This window comes from Cannabis sativa, chromosome 2 (genome assembly GCF_029168945.1).
Source record: "Cannabis sativa cultivar Pink pepper isolate KNU-18-1 chromosome 2, ASM2916894v1, whole genome shotgun sequence".
Lineage (NCBI taxonomy): Eukaryota > Viridiplantae > Streptophyta > Magnoliopsida > Rosales > Cannabaceae > Cannabis > Cannabis sativa.
In genome coordinates this window covers 86,051,657-86,072,430 of record NC_083602.1, presented here as the reverse complement: position 1 = coordinate 86,072,430, position 20,774 = coordinate 86,051,657, and the positions used below count along the sequence as shown (strand labels likewise).

The following is a 20,774-nucleotide window of genomic DNA, read 5'->3' as shown; positions in this document are numbered from 1 at the left end:
GACCTAGGAAATAGAACTTTGACTGGGACCTAGTACCCGACCCAGACCGGAACTTTAACTTAGGACCCAGCTCGTGACCCGGCACCAGAAATGGAACCAAACAAGGACCCGAGATTGGGATCTGGATCTGGACCCATGGCTTGGAAAAAACCCGTAGTCGATGTCTGGATTCGGGACACAACCCTGGACCCGAACCCTGACAAGGACCCCAACACACACCTGGACCTGAACCCAGTCCCAAACTCAAAAGTGGACCCGAACCGGTACCTTGTGACCCAAAATTCGAACAAAAATTAGAATTTTACCAGGACTGGAACTAGGACTTGGACTTGGAATCATAACTGAAATTTGACCTAGATCCAGAACCGTAACAGGACAAGGACCCGGACACCAAATCGGACCTAGCCCGAATTGGGAGCCGGAGACGGATCCCAACCCAAACCTGGACTCAGGACCCGAACCTGAACCTAACTCAGACCCAAACATGGAACCACACTAAGGACATAGTACCAGGGCTGGGACCTAGAACCGCACCCCAGTCTCGATCCCGAACCAAAACTCAAAATGGGAGTTGGGACCTCAACAAGAACCAGACCGAGACCCGTGATAGTGATCCAAAGGTTGACTTGGGATTCGAGTAACGGGGCCTAGAATAGACCAGTAGTTGGTGTCTAGATCTGGGACTCAGACTTGGACCAGTACCCAAACGAAGAACCAAACCGAACCCCGACCCAGCCCTGGACCTGAACCCTGACAAGGACCCAAACCCACACCAGGACTTGAACCCAGTCCCAAACCCAAAAGTGGACACGAACCCGTATCGTGTGACCCAAAATTGGAACCAAAACCGGAAGTTGACCGGGACTGGAACTAAGACTTGGACTTGGAATCATAACTGAAATTGGACATAGATCAAAAACCGTAACCGGACCATGACCCAGACTCCAAATCAGACCTAGACCCGAATTGTGAGATAAACCCAGATCCCAACCAAAACCTGGACTCGGGACACAAACCCGAACCTGAAGTCAGACCCAAAAATGGAACCAGGGTTGGGACATAGAACCGCACCCCAGTCTCGATCCCAAACCCACACTCAGAAATGGGACCTGGGACCTGAACCAAAACTAGACCGAGACCCGTGACAGTGATCCAGATCTTGACTAGGGATTCGGGTAACGGGGCCTGGAACAGACCAGTAGTCGGTGTCTAGATCTGGGACTCAGACTAGGACCAGAACCGAGAAAAAGAATCAAACCCAAACCCAGACCTAGACCTGGGACCCAAAATTAGAACCTGAACAAGAATCGCCGAACCAGGAACCTAGAACAAGATTAGGACCGTGACCAGGACCCAAAGCTAGACCTAGAGCCGAACACAAACCTAGCCTCAGACCTAAACTGAGACTTGAACTCGGGCCCCGACATGGTCGTGTACCCAGACCAAAACTGAGACCTGGACCTGGACCTAAATCTGGGACCCAATCCCAAACACAGTCTTGGAGCTCGATAGGGATCCGGATACGAACCTGGACTCGGACGAAGACCCAGACTGGGATCGAAATGCTGGACCTAGATCTGGACCGAGATCCTAACCCAAACCCAAACTTGCACCCGCACTCAGTACCCGAACTTGGACATAGACCCGAACCTAGACCCTGATCGGGGTCCAGACCTGGACACAAACCCGGACACACACTCAGACCCGAACTCAAACACCCAAACCTAGAATAAGACCCAAAGCTAGACCCGAACCCGTACCCAAACTAGAACCCACACCAGGATCAGAACCAAGGACTTAGACCCAAAACTTAATCCAGACTCAGATCGCGATTGGCACATGGGACTCGGACCCAACCTAGACCAAGACTCAGGACGTGAACCCACACCCGGAGCAGATCTGGACCTAGAATGAAATCTGAACACGTACCCTAACTCAGACAAAGACTCAAACTCCGACCTGAACTAAAAACCAAACTCGAACTCCGAATCGCAAATGAAACTAGAACCGAACAAGGACTAGGACCAGGATAAGGACCTAAACCCAAACCCGAACCCAGATCAAAACCCAAACAGAGACCTAAACCCGAACCGAGACTAGGACTCAAACCTGAACATAAAACGGGACCAAAATCCACACAATAACCTGACCTGGACCCAGAATCAGGATAGGGACCAGGGAAATAGAACTAGTACCAGGACCTAGTACCCGACCCAGACCGGAACTTGAACCTAGGACCCAGCTCGTGAACCGAAACAAGAAATGGAACCAAACTATGACCTGAGACTGGGATCCGGATTTGGACCCAGGGCTTTGACAAAACCTGTAGTCAATGTCTGGATTTGGGACCCAGCCCTGGACCCGAACCCTGACGAGGACCCGAACCCACACCCGAACCTGAACCCAGTCCCGAACCCAAGAGTGGACCCGAACCCGTACCCTGTGACCAAAAATTGGAACCAAAACCGGAAGTTGATGGGGACTGGAACTAGGACTTGGACTTTGAATCATAATTGAAATTGGACTTAGATTAAAAACTGTAACCGGACCAGGACCCAGACTCCAAATCAGACCTAAACCCGAATTGGGAGCCAAACCTGGATCCGAACCCAAACCTTGACTCGGGACCCAAACAGGAACCTGAACTCAGACCCAAAAATGGAACCAGACTAGGGACACAGAACCAGGGTCGGGACCTATAACCGGACCCCGATCTCGATCTTGGGAACCAAAACTCAGAAATGGGACTTGGGACCTGAATGAGAACCAAACCGAGACTCGTGACAGTGATCAAGGTGTTGACTCGGGATTCGGGTAACGGGGCCTGGAACAGACCAGTAGTCGGTGTCTAGATCTGGGACTCAGACTAGGACCACGACCAAGACGAAGAACCAAACCCAAACCCAAACCTAGACCTGGGACCCAAAATTAGAACGTAAACAAGTATCGCCGAACCAGGACCCTAGAACAAGACTAGGACCGTGACCAGGTGCCGGGGCCAGACCTAGAACTAAACACAGACCTAGCCTCAGACCCAGACTGGGATCGGGATTGGAACTAAGGACTTAGACCGAGAACTGAATCCAGACTCAGATCGGGATTGGAACTTGGGACTCGCACCCAACCTAGACCAAGACCCTGCACGGGAACCCACACCCGGAGCCTGATCTAGACCTAGACTAAAATCCAAACCTGAACCCAAACTCAGACCCAGACTCGAACTCTGACCCGAACTCAAACCCAAACTCGAACTCAGAATCGAAAATGGTACTAGAACCGAACTAGGACTAGGACCAGGATCACGACCTAAACCCAAACCCAAACCCAGATCAAAACCCAGACAGAGACCTAAACCCGAACCGACACTAGGACTCAAACCCGAACCTACACCGTGACCCAAAACCACACTACAACCGGGACGTGTACCCAGAATCAGGATAGGGACCTGGGAAACAGAACTAGGACCGAGACCTAGTACCCGACCCATACCCAAACTTGAACCTAGGACCTAGCTCGTTACCAGGCACCAGAAATGGAACCAGACTGTGACTTGAGATTGGGATTCGGATCTCGACCCAGGGCTTGGACAGAACTCGTAGTGGGTGTTTGGATTTGGGACCCAGCCCAAGACCCGAACCCTAAAAGGGACCCGAACCCACACTCGGACATGAACCCAGTCCCAAACACCAAAGTGGACCCGAACCCGTACCCTGTGACCCAAAATTTGAACCAAAATAAGAAGTTGGTCGGGACTGGAACTAGGACTTACACTTGGAATCATAACGGAAATTGGACCTCGATCCACAACCATAACTGGACACGGACCCGAACTCCAAATCAAACATAGACCCGAATTGGGAACCGGACCCGGATCCGAACCCAAACATTGACTCGGGACCCAAACCCGAACCTGAACTCAGACCCAAACATGGAACAAGACTAGGGAGAAAGAACTAGGTTGGGACCTAGAACCGCAGCCCAGTCTCGATCCCGAACCCAAACTTAGAAATGGCACCTGGGACCTGAACTAGAACAAGAGCGAGACAGGGAAAATGATCCAGATCTTGACTCGGGATTCGGGTAACGGGGCCTGGAACAGACCACTAGTTGATGTGTAGATCTGGGACTTAGACAAGGACAAGAACCCAGACGAAGAACCAAACCCGAACCCAGACATAGACTTGGGACCCAAAATTAGAACATGAACAAGAATTGCCGAACCAGGACCCTAGAACAAGACTAGGACCGTGACCAGGACCCAGACCCACACCGAGAACTGAACACAGACCCAAACTGAGACTGGAAATCGGGCTCAGACAGAGTCGTGTACCAAGACCAGAACTGAGACCAGGACCTGGACCTAAATCTGGAACACGATCCCAAACACAGAATTTGACCTAAATAGTGATCCGAATACGAACCTAGACTCGGACAAAGACTGAGACTGGGATCGAAATGCTGTACCTAGATCTGGATCGAGATCCTAACCCAGAAACAAACTGGGACCGGCACTCGGGACCTGTAATAAGAATCAGGATAGGGACCTGGGAAACAGAACTAGGATCGGGACCTAGTACCCGACCTAGACCCGAACTTGAAACTAGGACCCAGCTCGTGACCCGACACCAGAAATGGAACCAGATTGCGACCCGAGATTGGGATCTAGAACTGGACCCAGTGCCTGGAAAAAACCCATAGTCGGTGTATGGATTTGGGAGCCAGCCCTAGAACCTAACCATGACAACGACCCAAACCCACACCCGGACCTGAACTGAGTCCCAAACCCAAAAGTGGACCCGAACCCGTTCCTTGTGACCCAAAATTAGAACCAAAATCAGAAGTTGACGAGGACTGGTACTAGGAGTAGGACTTGGAATAATAACTGAAATTTGTCATAGATCCAGAACCGTAGCCGGACCAGGACCCAGACTCCAAATCAGACCTAGACTCGAATTGGGAGCCGAACACGGATCCCAACCCAAACCTGGACTCAATACCCGAACCTGAAGCTAAACTAAGACCCAAACATGGAACCAGACTAGGGATATAGAATAAGGGTTGGGACCTAGAATCGCACCCAAGTCTCGATCCCGAACCCAAACTCAAAAGTTGGACCTGGGACCTGAACAAGAACAAGACCGAGACCCGTGACAGTGATCCAGATCTTGACTCGGGATTCCGGTAACGGGGCTTGGAACAAACTAGTAGTCGGTGTCTAGATCTGGGACTTAGACTAAGACCAGAACCCAGACGAAGAACCAAACCCTAACCCAGACTTAGACCTGGGACCCAAAATTAGAACCTGAACAAGAATCGCCGAACCAAGACCCTAGAACAAGACTAGGACCGTGACCAGGATCCCGACCCAGCCCTAGAATCGAACACAGACCTAGCCACAGACCCAAACTAAGACTGGAACTCGGGCTTCGACACGGTCGTGTACCCAGACCGGAACTGAGACCCGAACTTGGACCTAAATATGGGACCCGATCCCAAACACAGACTTTGACATAGATAGGGATCCGGATACGAACCTAGACTCAAACCGAGACCCAGACTAGGATCGAAATGCTTGACCTAGATCTGGACCGAGATCCTGACCCAGACCCAAACTTGGACCCGCACTCGGTACCAGAACTTGGACCTAGACACGAACCTAGACCATGATCGGGGTCTAGACCTGGACACAAACCTGGACACAGACTGGGACCCGAACTCAAACACCCACACCTAGAATTAGACCCAAAGCTAGACCTTGACCAGGACCCAAACTCGAACCCACACTAGGATCAGAACCAAGGACTTAGATCCAGAACTGAATCCAGACTTAGATCGGGATTGGAACTTGGGACTCTGACCCAACCTAGACCAAGACCCAGGACGCGAACCTACACTCGGAGCCGGATCTGGACCTTGACTAAAATCTGGACCCGAACCCAAACTCAAACCAGGACTCGAACTCCGACCTGAACCGAACTAGGACTAGGACCAGGATCAGGACCGAACTAGGACTTGAACCCGAACCTAGACCGGGACCCAAACCCACACAATAACTAGGACCTGGACCCTGAATAAGGATAGTACCTGGGATACAGAACTAGGACCGGGACCTAGTACCCGACCCAGACCCGAACTTAAACCTAGGACCCGATATTGGGATCTGGATTTGGACCCAGGGCTTTGAAAAAGCCCGTAGCTCGGTGTCTGGATTTGGGACCCTCACTAGGACCCGAACCCACAACCGGACTTGAACCCGATCCCAAACCCAAAATTAGACCCGAACCCGTAACCTGTTGTTGGGTTTTATGCCCTAAATAAAACTCATTACAATCTGATTAGTTATCAATATAAGAAATTTGAAGTGATTGATGCTTGCATGAATCCTACATGCTAATGGTTTAATATGTTTAATATGTTTATTACATTCATACACACAGAATCAGTTAAATCCAGATCATATGTTTATTCACAATTATAGTATCGTCAACACAGTGGAATGTGATTGTGATCATATGAATCAAAAGTTTTGGTCCCTGTTTCATCAGTGTTATTGGATTTACACTAATGTGATAATCAGCGATGATGTGTACTTACACTTGGAGTAAGTGTTATGTTCTTTCCAGGACATTAGTAAAGTATACTAGTTTCGAATGTATGGAGTATACATTGGACTGGACCGATATTGCAACTAAGTTAAGATATTACAAACTTACCGTTATACATATCTTTCCAAGTCAATATCAGTAGTTGAATTAAAAGAATCTAAATCCTGATATGCTTAGGCTCAACTCAGGAGTGCTATTCATGTTCTTTGATTTATTAGTTAAGCCTACTTTTGGGTCAGGGTGATACGTATATTTTGGGAACATGATAGTATGATTGAGTGGGAGTGCTGAACATAAATATGGAATCTATAGCTTCTACTGGTGTATAAAAGTCAAGTGATGATTCCCTTCGAGCTTAGCAAATAGAAGTAAATGGATGAGCTCTTGTTTAACTGACTAATTATTAGATCACTAAACACCATTTACAGGTAGCTAAGTGTTTTAAGGGGCAAAATACATTGAGGGGTGAGAACGGTAAAGAAATCCCATCTCGATGTAAATCATCTATATAGAGGATCTTTAAATCACAATAAGATTATAACAATGGTTAAATGAGATAGTATATTGATATCGTGGAACATACAACATGCTCTATATAAGTCTGAGAGTGCAATTCTAAGTTCTAAGAGTGGATTCAACGAAGAATTAATAAGTAGGAATTTACTTGGTAAATTTGGTTCACTTATTGGAAGCTCAGCATATAGATCAATGGTCCCCATTCTAGTTGAGAACATTCTGCTTGTATGACTCAATAATTGATTCGTGATTGATCAATTATAATTCTAAAGTTAGACTATGTCAAATTTTATGAATTTTCACTAAGCAGGGGTGAAATTGTAAAGGAAAGAGTTTTCTAGGTTTATTTATTTATTAATGGACTTTATATGTCTAATTAATAATTAAATTAAATGACAATATTATTTAATAATCTATTTTAGTTATTAAATAATTAGTTTTGGCATTTAAAAGGTTAGAATTGGAAAATTGGCGTTTTTGAGAAAATAGAGATAAAATTTGGTAAAACTACAAAATTAAGTGAGGCCCAATACTACACCATGGCCGGCCACTTAAGTTGGTTTTTCAAATTAATATTTTCATTATTTTAATGCCAAATAAATCCTAACCTAAACCTAGTAGTTTCCTATAAATAGAAAGTGATGGCTCAGTCACATAACATGCTTTCATTAGTAATCTGACAGAAATTTCTCTCTTCAGAAAAACTGAGCCTTCCCCACTTTCTATACCTGGCCGAAATCCCTCTCTCTTTTCCCTTCATCTTTTTCGTGACCCTAATGAAAGAGTGAGTGCCCACACACAGCAAGCAGTAACTCAATCATAGATTGGAAGACTGTGAAGGATCAAACTTGAAGAAGAAGGACATTCGGGCTCAGATCTTGATTATACTCTGCTACAGAAAGGAATCAAGGGTTAGAGATCTGAGTGGAAGGAGACATTAATTCCGCTGCATCAATGTAAGGTTTTCTTAACTTTATATGTGTTTAATTTATCGTTTTAGAAAGTTCATATTTAGGATGTTTAAACAACATACTTGTGAGTAGATCTAAGATCCTGGTAAAATAAATTCCAACAACTGGCCTCAGAGCCATGGTAATTGATTTACTTGCATGAAATTTGGACTTTAAAACGATTGTTTGTTTGTTTTTGGATGGTATGATGTTGTATTAAGTGTTATTTGATGATTAATTGATGTTTGTAAATTTTCGTGAAAAATAATTGCGATTCTGTCTCTGAAATTATTTTTATTGGATAGTATGGAAAAAATTAAGCAAGTTAGCCTTTTACAGAACTCAATTTCGATTTTATTTGAATTAGTTATGAATTTTTGAAGATTTGAAAAAATCGGGGCTGTGCTAAAATTTTCCTGCGATCGCAAATCTGTCCGTACAGTTCACAATTTTTTAGTTTTTCTTCGATTTTTCATACTTTTTCATGGAATTAACTTCCGATTTTTTTGTATAGTTTTGTATATATACTATTACTATTCCTAATTCAATTCTAATTATCATTTTGAATTAATTTAATATTTTTTAAATTTAATTCAAGATATTAGTGTAATTTGAATTTGAATAGAATTAGTATCTATCTTCTTGCTTAAAAATCTATCTTGTTTTTAAATTTGATTATATCTTATCTTATTTTTAAATTTAAGGTCAGATTTTATAAATATTTTTTTTAAAAATCAAATCTTTTTTAGATATTTTGACCTTATTTAAATTTAAAATAAGATATTTATAATCATGTAATTTTAAATAGATGTAAGATATTTTGCTAACTTTTAAATTTTGTTATTTTATTTATTTAAATTATATTTAAAATCTGATAAAATATTTCATTTATCTTTTCTAATTTTTATTTAATTTTTATTTTTAAAATAACATTTAATTTTTAAAAGTAGTTAGCAAATTTTGAAATGATATTTAGGTTGGTTGAAACCTAATTTTTCAAAAAGTAGGTTTAATTTTAAATATTTTTTTTTTTTAATTTTCAAAATTTAAATATTTTTTTTATTATTTCCGAAATTAAAAATATTTTTTTTATTTTTATTTTTTCGAAAAATTAATTTTTTTTTATTTAATTATTTATTTTTCCAAATTATTTATTTAAAATTAAATAAATCCTACTTCCAACTATCCAGCTAACCTTATTGCAGGAGTTTGTGGTTTTAGCTTGTGTGTAAGTTTTTAAAAACCTATTATTACTTATTTACTTGATTGCAAATAGCCATGGTTACTTTTTGCCAGATCTAATGATCTGATGGCTCCCTTGGTCAAGATAATAATTTGTAACAGGTATATTTACAATCTTCTTTCATCTTATGACCTAGCAACATGATAGGATCCATCCAAAGTGTGCCTGTGTGAGCCTATATGTTTATCTTGTTTTAATATAGATACATATAGGTTGTTGCTAAATAAAATGTCACACCATGATAGATTTTATTTAGGTCCATTTAGTTATTGGACCTATTCAATTAATAAAAGTTATTTATCTTAAGGTTAAATTCCTCTCTTTTGGGCCTCGTGTGAGAGTTGGGAGCCATTAAAGTGGGTACGACATACTGAACCCAGCACCCCCTCACATGAACTACCCCAATTGTGAAGGCCCATTTGCCTGATTTAAATAATTGTACTAGGTTAATTATATTAGTTTGACCTAATAAAATTGACTTAGCAACCTAATTAACTTTTAAAATATATGAATTTTTTTTTTCATTTTAATATTTTAAAGTTAATTTTAAGAAAAACACTTTTAGTTTAGATATTATTTCTAGACAAACTATTTGTATTTTTCTTGTATTTAATTAAATATAGAATTTTAACTAACTAAGATTCTTTCTGGAGCTTATTTAATTAAATATTCCTATTTAAGTTATAAATTAGTTGTATCAACTGATTTTTCTTATCTAACTTAAATTTGAATATTTGATTTAAATTTTAAAACAAGTTGAGGAATCCTAGGCATTAGTTATTAAAGATTCTTAAGATATTTTTTAAGTTAATATCTTTTCAAATATTAACTTAAAATAGAATATTTTAGATATTTTTTGGTTAATATCTTTTCAAATATTAACTATAAAAAGATATATTCAAATTAAGTGGTTACAACTTAATCAAATAAGATATTTTCTAGATAGTAATTTCTAGACTACTTATTATTTCTAATATTTAAATAGGAAAATATTATACTTTGTGAAATTATGAAAAGACTCGGTTTGACCGAGTCAAATGGGTTTATATATATATATAAAATAATAATAAAATAATATATATATGTATGTAAAAAAAAAAAAAAAATTATTTTGAATGCATACAGAGCATCTCGTCCCCCTCACTCTCTATCTATATTTCTCATTCTCTCTCTCTTTAAAATACCAAAAATAAAAACCCATAAACCTCCATAACCACCACACTCCGGCGACCCACCTCCGGCCACCGCCCAACCCAACGCGCCGGACAAGTCGAAAGCCCAAGTGCCGGCGACCTCACTCCCCAAGCGGCGCCGCTCCTCTCGCCGCCGTTGACTCGGGATCGCAAGTCAAAGTTTGGGATTTCAAACTTTGAACGGGTTTTTCGGTCACCTCCGGCGTCCGTTTGACGAGAGATTTTCACCACTACACTCAGCTCGTCGAGGAGAACAACCTACACTAAACCATTTTTCCCGGTTCGCAACTTTTTCCGGTGACATTTTTGTAGCTCCGCCCCTTTCCGGCGACTTTCCGGTGACCTCGTGTACCGTTTTGACAAACGGTTGGCATGAGTGTGATCTACTCGTCGAGGTGGTCGTTTTGATATATACTACTCCTATTTTCGGCGACATTTCCGGTACACCAATTTTTACCGCCACCGATTGTTAATGTGCACCGCTTAGGTGAGGTTTCGGAATCCCAAATTTTAAATATAGTCATATTATATGTCGTTGGACTCGGTTTTGAATGTAGAATGCGATGATGATAATTATTTAATCATTTGATTGTATAGGTGAGAGTAATATGTAAGTTTGGACTAAACAATGGGAGCTCGAGACTTGAGAGCTTAAGATCGTCTTTTGGAAAAAAGTTTAACAACTCGGGAGAGGTAGGGACTCAACTTGATTTTTATATGCGTTGTAGAACATTAGACATATTCTAATTTTTTACGATTTACAAAATTGTTTGAAAAATTGAAAACTTAATCTGCATATTTTCTGGACTGTTCTGGGGCACCGAGTGCCAAATATATTTTTGTATGCAAATATTTATGCAGGTTATGATTTTTGGGTTTATTCAAAATACAGTTGTTATCTTCTTAGGAATTTTCTAGAAAATAAAAAGGAATATGTTCTTTTGTTATGCTTATTATTTGCCTGCTTTGGTTATATTGATGAGAGCCATGTTGATCATGTTCGATGCATATTGTTGTTTCACGACCTAGTCTCTGTGTCATCATAGGTAGATCAGGTGTGCACTCACCTGTAGGTGAAAGACCTAGAATCTGTACAGGGAGTGAATTAAATCTGAGCCCCGTTATTTATGGTGGATATCAGATGCGACTACCCGGTTTTGGATGTCGTTTTCTATGATTTGGTATTGAGAGCTAGGGGTCTAGTGGACGGTGTGATATGCATTTGACGTTTGATTTGTGATTATTTGTGGTCTCTCTATTTTTTTTGTACATATTCATACTGTTGATGAGACATTTTATTTTTATAAAGCTAACCATGCAGGAATTTTATTAAACCAAGGGTCCTTTGATATTAGTTGTTTTCCTACTGGGCTTTATAAGCTCACCCCCTATTTTCTCCTATTCCATGAACTCAGTTTGATGCTAGTGGATGAGGATGGTACCGTTGGGAAAGGAATGTCGTTATTAGTTTAGTCATATTTTACTCTTTCACCTTCTAATGAGACTGATTTTGTATTTAAGAACAAACGGATGGTCTGGATGACTTAAATTAGCTATGTACTAGTTAGAAATGGAAATGATGGATGCTAGGTATTATTTTGGTATTTTATTGACTTATTAAATCTATCTATTTGGTGATTACATAACTGTGGGAATATTACTGTTCTTTTATATTGATGAGTGGTCCTGATTTTATTACTAATATATTTTTATTAATATAGGAGTTAATCCATTCTTTTAAATTAGTATTTTGTAATATAAATAAAAGGATCATTTATAAGCTTTATTTTCTTACAAGGGTCAAAGTGTGACCTTTGACCACCCAAGTTATGGATATTACACATCTGCCACAGCCTAGGGCTCGGGTCGTGACAGAAAAATGGTATCAGAGCACCGGGTTTAATTACCTCGGAGTGTGTCACCAAATAGTTTAGATTTATTTTAAATAATAATAGTAATAAATATCTTGGTATTTATATGTATAAGGCATATTTATATTATTAGCATCCAATCCTCACTAACTGATTAGCTTTTGGTTCTCAGACCTAAGAAAATGCCTCCAAAAGGAAAGAAGACAAGGAGAACGATTGGAGAAGACGCCCCTCAAGCTAATGTCCAACCTCCACAAGCTGAATTCCCTATGAACGCCCTTCTCGAAGCCTTAAGAGCTATTCCCGCTCAACAAATGGATCCTGCCGCTCGACAAAGTCATCATTTTCAGATCTTTCATCGAATCCAAGTGCCTGAGTTTGAGGGTGGACAAGATCCCATGGTAGCTGAAAGGTGGTTGAGGCAGATAAAGAAAAATTTCAACACAATAGGAACACCTGAGGAATACCAAGTTACTTTCGCTGTGTCCAAGTTAGAGGGTGGTGCGATGATTGGTGGGAGACCTTGTCCAGGACAATGGAAACTGATGGGATGACTTGGCGAGAATTTGAGGAAGTTTTCAGGGAACAATATTTTAGTCCATCTCACGGGAGGGCTCTTATCGGAGTATTTGATGGTCTAAGACAAGGGGATATGACCGTTAATGAATTTTACATGAAGTTTGTAGAGCTATCCTCTTATGCATATCTTGGTGTTGTTGATCAACCCTTAGTGATTGAACAGTTCATGCGTCGTTTGAGGCCTGCGATACGTGGTCCAATAGCCCCTTTGACCTTTAACAACTTGACTGAGTGTGTGACAGCAGCCTTGCGAACTGAGGCTCATGTAGAAGGGAATGAGAAGAAGAACACAAGGAAAGGAAAAGGAAATGACAGAAAGATGATCAAGAAGAATCAAGGCAGTGGTCCCAAGGACAACAATTTAGTGGGGGTAGCACTAGTAGTGGTTCATCTGGAAAGACTCGTAGTGGACCATACGGGTGTTTCAGTTGTGGTCAACAACGTCACAAGAAGAAAGATTGCCCGCAACGACAACAAAGATTTCAAGCATCTCATGGGGGACCCATAGGGAGCTATGTAGAGTCTACTCCTTTTCATGGACAGCCCAGGACAAACCAGTCTCAGTCTTCATCCTATGGTTTCACACCCCAATCGGGCCAGAAGCCTCGCATCAACATCGAGTTCAGGCCACAAGGTTCAGGGTTCAACATGGGGTACTCACAAGGTTTCCAAACTCCTGCTCCTAGTGGGAGTCAAAGAGGGTACAATCAAGGTGGAGGGTCTGGTGCAAGTACAAGCTACCCTAGTCAGGGAAGGGGCAAGGCAAAAGCAAAGTCATCCGCTCAAGCCTACGCTCTTGGGGTTGATGATGTGCGGGCGGTGTTGACTGGGGAGTTGTCGATGGTATGGTTCTTATCTCACACTCTTGGGCTCATGTGTTATTTGATACGGGTGCATCGCATTCCTTTATATCTTTGATGTTTGCTAGTATGTTGGGTTTGAGTTGGGAAACTTTTAGTCCTGCATTGCATTTGAGTGTACCTATGGGGGGACATGGTGAGGTATCCACCATATGTAGGTCAATTTGTATTGTGTTCGAGGGACACAAGTTGTCTGGAAACTTATTAGTGTTGCCTATGGGGCAATTTGATGTAATTCTTGGTATGGATTGGTTGTCTAAATACCAAGCTATTGTGGATTGTTCACGTAAAAGAGTGACTCTTTTAACCCCTTAGTGGTGATTTCATTGTTTATCGAGCCAACATGAGTGCAGTGAGACAAAATCCTATCTTAAGGGCATGTTTAGGTGGAAAGAGAAACTTAGAGTGTTATGGGAATCTGTTTGCGATCGATGATGAGTCTAGGAATCTAGACCAGTTCCCTTGGATATCAGTGGTTAGTGGTTTTCCGGATGTGTTTCCAGAGGACTTACTGTGGTTACCACCTCGATGTGGAGATCGAGTTTTGCATTGATTTGATTCCCGGAGCTCAACCAGTTTCTATTGCACCTTATCGCATGGCACCTGCAGAGTTGGTTGAATTGAAAAAACAATTAGGGGAGTTAATGGATGAGGGCTACATCAGACATAGTACTTCCCCATGGGGAGCTCCAGTCTTGTTTGCCAAGAAAGCTGATGGGACTTTGCGACTTTGTGTCGACTATAGAAAGCTGAATCAGATGACAATTAAAAACAAATATCCTTTACCGAGGATTGATGAACTATTTGATCAACTTGGTGGTTCAAAGTTCTTTTCAAAGATTGACCTGAGGACAGAGTATCATCAATTGAGGATTAGAGAAGAAGATATCCCTAAGATTGCTTTCAGGACACGTTATGGAAACTTTGAGTTTTTGGTGATGCTATTTGGCTTAAAGAATGCACCTACTGCATTTATGTATCTTATGAACAGAGTCTTCAGACCTTACTTGGATAAATTTATGGTGGTATTCATTGATGATATCTTGGTGTATTCTAAGACACATGATGATCATGATGAACACTTGTCAATAGTGTTACAGACCTTGAGAGATCACCAATTATACGCTAAGAAAGAGAAGTGTGAATTTTGGATGACTGAAGTCAAGTTCTTGGGCCATGTAATTTCTCAAGATGGTATCACTGTTGACCCTGCAAAGATAGACTCTATTCTACAGTGGGAAAGACCAAAGAATGTCACTGAAGTTCGAAGTTTTCTTGGGTTGGCAGGCTACTACCGTCGCTTTGTAGAGAATTTCTCACGAATTGCTATGCCTTTGACGAAGTTAACAAGAAAAGAAGTAAAGTTTATGTGGGATGATAGTTGCGAAGAAGCTTTTAGAGAATTGAAGGAAAGATTAACTTCGGCGCACATTCTCACCGTTCCTAATAGTGAGGAACCATATGTGGTATTCACCGATGCTTCGTCTTGGATTAGGAGGTGTCCTCATGCAAAACGGCAAGGTGGTTGCCTATGCTTCTCGACAATTGAAACCACATGAGAAGAATTACCCTACACATGACCTAGAACTTCTTTGCGGTAATCTTTGTCTTGAAAATTTGGAGATGTTATTTATATGGCGTAAAATTTGAGTTATACTCGTATCATAAGAGCTTGAAGTATCTTTTTACTCAAAGGGACTTGAACTTGAGGCAAAGAAGATGGGTTGAGTATATGGAAGACTATGATTTCACTTTGCAAAGATCATCCTGGGAAAGCTAATGTAGTAGGCGATGCACTAAGTAGAAAGCCTCATAGTACTTTGGCATGTTTGGCTCTTGAGGACTGGAAAAGGACAATCACAATGGGTGATTATAACTTGCAATACTATGAAGGGGAAGAAGTAGCTTGTATCTCTAACTTAGTGGCTACACCAGTACTACTTCAACAAGTTAAGCAACGTCAGTGGCAAGATGAGTAATTAAGACTTATTTGGAACCGAATCCAGGGATGGTGAGCAACTAGATGGGTGGACGGTTAATGGTGAAGGGTACCTATACCATATGGGAAGACTAGTTGTTGCAGATATCCCCGAACTTAGGGAGACCATTTTGATTGAGGCCCATAGATCCAAATTCGTGTACATCCCGGAAGTACAAAGATGTACCAAGATTTAAAGAGACAATATTGGTGGGAAGGAATGAAAAGAGATGTGGCCAGCTTTGTAGCTAAGTGTATAGTATGTCGGCAAGTAAAGGTGAGCATCGAGACCCTCAGGTTTACTTCAGCCTTTGCCTATACCAGAATGGAAGTGGGACAAGATTACCATGGACTTTGTTACTGGGTTGCCATTGACACCTTTGAAGCATGACGGTTGTTTGGGTTATTGTTGATCGTTTGACTAAGTCTGCTCATTTTATTCCAATCAGGAAGGATTACAAGCTTACCAAGCTAGCTCGACTTTATGTAGACAATATAGTTCGACTACATGGAGTGCCTTCAAGCATTGTTTCTGATAGAGATCCTCGATTTACATCAAGGTTTTGGAAGGCCTTGCAGCAAGCCTTAGGGACTGAACTTCACTTGAGTACTGCCCATCATCCACAGACAGATGGACAGTCTGAGAGGACCATACAGACTTTGGAAGACATGCTTCGCTCTTGTGTTTTGGATTTTGGAGGTAGTTGGGGAGAACATTTGTCACTAGTGGAATTCACATACAACAACAGCTACCAAGCCAGTATAGGCATGGCTCCTTATGAGGCCTTATATGGGAGACCATGCAGATCGCCATTGTGTTGGGTAAACCGGATGAGCATGTCACCATTGGACCCCAGATTATCACTAGTACCACTGAAAAGATTAAGGGAATCCAAGAAAGACTTAAGGTTGTTCAGAGTCGTCAAAAAAGCTATGCCGATCTCCATCGACGGGAAGTTGAGTTTAATGTTGGTGATTATGTCTTCTTGAAAGTTACTCCTATGCGTGGCGTAACGAGATTTGGAGTGAAGGGTAAGCTAGCCCCGAGGTATATTGGACCTTTTGAGGTTATCGAGAGGATTGGGGAGGTCGCTTATCGATTAAACTTACCAGGACGGTTGGGACATGTTCATAATGTGTTCCATGTGTCTATGTTGAGGAAGTATACTCCAGATCCGTCACATGTTATTGAGTATGAGGCAATCCCTCTTCAGGAAGATGTGACTTATGAAGAGCAACCTGTCAAAATCTTGGCGAGAGAGCTAAAAGTGTTAAGGAACAGAGAGATTCCAGTAGTCAAGGTCTTATGGAGGAACCACAGGGAAGACGAAGCTACTTGGGAGATAGAGTCCGAGATGTATATGAAGTATCCTCATTTGTTTAATTTTCAACTTGAAGTTGTACTTTAAAAATTTCGGGACGAAATTTCTTTAAGGAGGGGAGAATGAAAAGACTCGGTTTGACCGAGTCAAATGGGTTTATATATATATATAAAATAATAATAAAATAATATATATATGTATGTAAAAAAAAAAAAAATTATTTTGAATGCATACAGAGCATCTCGTCCCCCTCACTCTCTATCTATATTTCTCATTCTCTCTCTCTTTAAAATACCAAAAATAAAAACCCATAAACCTCCATAACCACCACACTCCGGCGACCCACCTCCGGCCACCGCCCGACCCAACGCGCCGGACAAGTCGAAAGCCCAAGTGCCGGCGACCTCACTCCCCAAGCGGCGCCGCTCCTCTCGCCGCCGTTGACTCGGGATCGCAAGTCAAAGTTTGGGATTTCAAACTTTGAACGGGTTTTCCGGTCACCTCCGGCGTCCGTTTGACGAGAGATTTTCACCACTACACTCAGCTCGTCGAGGAGAACAACCTACACTAAACCATTTTTCCCGGTTCGCAACTTTTTCCGGTGACATTTTTGTAGCTCGCCTTTCCGGCGACTTTCCGGTGACCTCGTGTACCGTTTTGACAAACGGTTGGCATGAGTGTGATCTACTCGTCGAGGTGGTCGTTTTGATATATACTACTCCTATTTTCGGCGACATTTCCGGTACACCAATTTTTACCGCCACCGATTGTTAATGTGCACCGCTTAGGTGAGGTTTCGGAATCCCAAATTTTAAATATAGTCATATTATATGTCGTTGGACTCGGTTTTGAATGTAGAATGCGATGATGATAATTATTTAATCATTTGATTGTATATGTGAGAGTAATATGTAAGTTTGGACTAAACAATGGGAGCTCGAGACTTGAGAGCTTAAGATCGTCTTTTGGAAAAAAGTTTAACAACTCGGGAGAGGTAGGGACTCAACTTGATTTTTGGACTTGATTTTTATATGCGTTGTAGAACATTAGACATATTCTAATTTTTTACGATTTACAAAATTGTTTGAAAAATTGAAAACTTAATCTGCATATTTTCTGGACTGTTCTGGGGCACCGAGTGCCAAATATATTTTTGTATGCAAATATTTATGCAGGTTATGATTTTTGGGTTTATTCAAAATACAGTTGTTATGCTGCCGAATTTTCTAGAAAATAAAAAGGAATATGTTCTTTTGTTATGCTTATTATTTGCCTGCTTTGGTTATATTGATGAGAGCCATGTTGATCATGTTCGATGCATATTGTTGTTTCACGACCTAGTCTCTGTGTCATCATAGGTAGATCAGGTGTGCACTCACCTGTAGGTGAAAGACCTAGAATCTGTACAGGGAGTGAATTAAATCTGAGCCCCGTTATTTATGGTGGATATCAGATGCGACTACCCGGTTTTGGATGTCGTTTTCTATGATTTGGTATTGAGAGCTAGGGGTCTAGTGGACGGTGTGATATGCATTTGACGTTTGATTTGTGATTATTTGTGGTCTCTCTATTTTTTTTGTACATATTCATACTGTTGATGAGACATTTTATTTTTATAAAGCTAACCATGCAGGAATTTTATTAAACCAAGGGTCCTTTGATATTAGTTGTTTTCCTACTGGGCTTTATAAGCTCACCCCCTATTTTCTCCTATTCCAGGAACTCAGTTTGATGCTAGTGGATGAGGATGGTACCGTTGGGAAAGGAATGTCGTTATTAGTTTAGTCATATTTTACTCTTTCACCTTCTAATGAGACTGATTTTGTATTTAAGAACAAACGGATGGTCTGGATGACTTAAATTAGCTATGTACTAGTTAGAAATGGAAATGATGGATGCTAGGTATTATTTTGGTATTTTATTGACTTATTAAATCTATCTATTTGGTGATTACATAACTGTGGGAATATTACTGTTCTTTTATATTGATGAGTGGTCCTGATTTTATTACTAATATATTTTTATTAATATAGGAGTTAATCCATTCTTTTAAATCAGTATTTTGTAATATAAATAAAAGGATCATTTATAAGCTTTATTTTCTTACAAGGGTCAAAGTGTGACCTTTGACCACCCAAGTTATGGATATTACACATCTGCCACAGCCTAGGGCTCGGGTCGTGACAAATTAATTATTTAAATAATTAATTTTGGTACAATTTTATTAAGTATATTTTTCCTAGTATTAAATAGAAATTAATAATTAAGTCTTCTCTACACTTAATTATTATTTCTTGAATTTAATACATTTAATTAACTTGAAAAATCTAAATATCTAAGTTGATTTTCATCATGATACTTAAATATTTATTGATTTTTTCATGACACTTAATTAAATAGAAAATTATTTTTAGGTTGAAATTTAATTTTTCAACTTAAATTTAAATAATTTTCAAAATATATATATTTTTCTTTATTTTATTAATCAATTTCGAAATTTGCACTTTATTTATGCAATATTTTCGAATAATTTATTTTGAAAAATAGATTGAGTTGGAAATTAATTATTTATTTTAATTAATTCTTGGACCAACTACAATCAATGATTTTTTCATTTAATTGATTAATTTAAAATAAATGAATTTAAAATATATATTATTAGAAATTGAATTAACTAGTCAAAAGAAAATCTAGATAGGTGATATTTTTGCTTGAAGTATTACTTTTCTTATTTTTATTATTTTTGAAAATTGTATATCTTTTATATACTTTATATTTTCGAACTCAATAAATATATTCTCAAAGGAAATTTTTAAGTTGCTAATTAATTTAATTTAATTCAACTTAAATTAATTTCCTTAATATTTATATTTAAGATTATTACTAAGATGGAAATAATTAATTTTATTTCAATCACCATCTAAGTACAATTTTATAAATATTATATTAAATTCTTATTTTTGAATTTTAATTCTTAATTTAGAATTTTATTTATTAGAATAATAAAGAAAATACATTTTAAAGAATGAGCTTTATTATTATTAAGATATTCGATCTCCATTGTGGGTTTTACACTGCGTTTGTTTTAGTGAGTAATCCTCCCTAATGGAGGAACGTTCATTAGCAATTTCGCACCGTTTAATCTCGCATGATAAGTGGTTTGTAAGTGTTTTATATGGTATAGATCACCCTAATGGTGGCGACCATATTTGACTTGCAAATTGCGAAACAATGGTAGAAGCTCATGAGATAGAATAGCCTTGACTCTCGCCTAAACGGGACAACGCTGAATTCCAATCTTGATCGAATAAAAGGTTGCTAGAATGTTTAACATTTTAGATGAGCTGACAACTCTATTCAATGGATGGTAGCTTTGACTCTCGCCTAAACGGGACACTGATATCAGTTTGTTGAAAAACCTTGGAAATTATTTAGGATTGAATTTTTAAGTATTTTCTCATATCATACCTACTTGCTATGCGCTTATAATTTCTGAATTGATTTTGTGTGTTAAACCATTATTAATTTCTATTTGTTGATTTCTATTATTTTGTAGTATCCTGTATTATCAAAATGAATCCCATGTTATCACTGTTGACTGAAAACAAACTGAATGGATCTAACTTTAATAAGTGGAATGAGAACATTAATATTGCT

General features: G+C 39.8%; 2 protein-coding genes across 2 annotated transcripts; both read left to right on the top strand.

Annotated features, from left to right (window-relative positions):
- The first annotated feature begins 11,150 nt into the window (after positions 1-11,150).
- LOC133035147 (uncharacterized) lies at positions 11,151-13,558 on the top strand. The gene is made up of 2 exons (XM_061110957.1): positions 11,151-11,200; positions 12,551-13,558. Exon 2 carries the CDS (start codon positions 12,914-12,916, stop codon positions 13,463-13,465), a length of 552 nt encoding a protein of 183 aa, XP_060966940.1. The 5' UTR covers positions 11,151-11,200; positions 12,551-12,913; the 3' UTR covers positions 13,466-13,558.
- Positions 13,559-16,169: 2,611 nt separating this feature from the next.
- Positions 16,170-19,127, top strand: LOC133035146 (uncharacterized). The gene is made up of 2 exons (XM_061110956.1): positions 16,170-17,910; positions 18,021-19,127. Exon 1 carries the CDS (start codon positions 16,596-16,598, stop codon positions 17,202-17,204), a length of 609 nt encoding a protein of 202 aa, XP_060966939.1. The 5' UTR covers positions 16,170-16,595; the 3' UTR covers positions 17,205-17,910; positions 18,021-19,127.
- The last annotated feature ends 1,647 nt before the right edge of the window (positions 19,128-20,774 follow it).

What these genes read in the sequence shown, in the direction of transcription:
- LOC133035147 (XM_061110957.1), top strand. Translation starts at nt 12,914, where the DNA reads ATGGAAACTGATGGGATGACTTGGCGAGAATTTGAGGAAGTTTTCAGG.
- LOC133035146 (XM_061110956.1), top strand. Translation starts at nt 16,596, where the DNA reads ATGCAGATCGCCATTGTGTTGGGTAAACCGGATGAGCATGTCACCATT.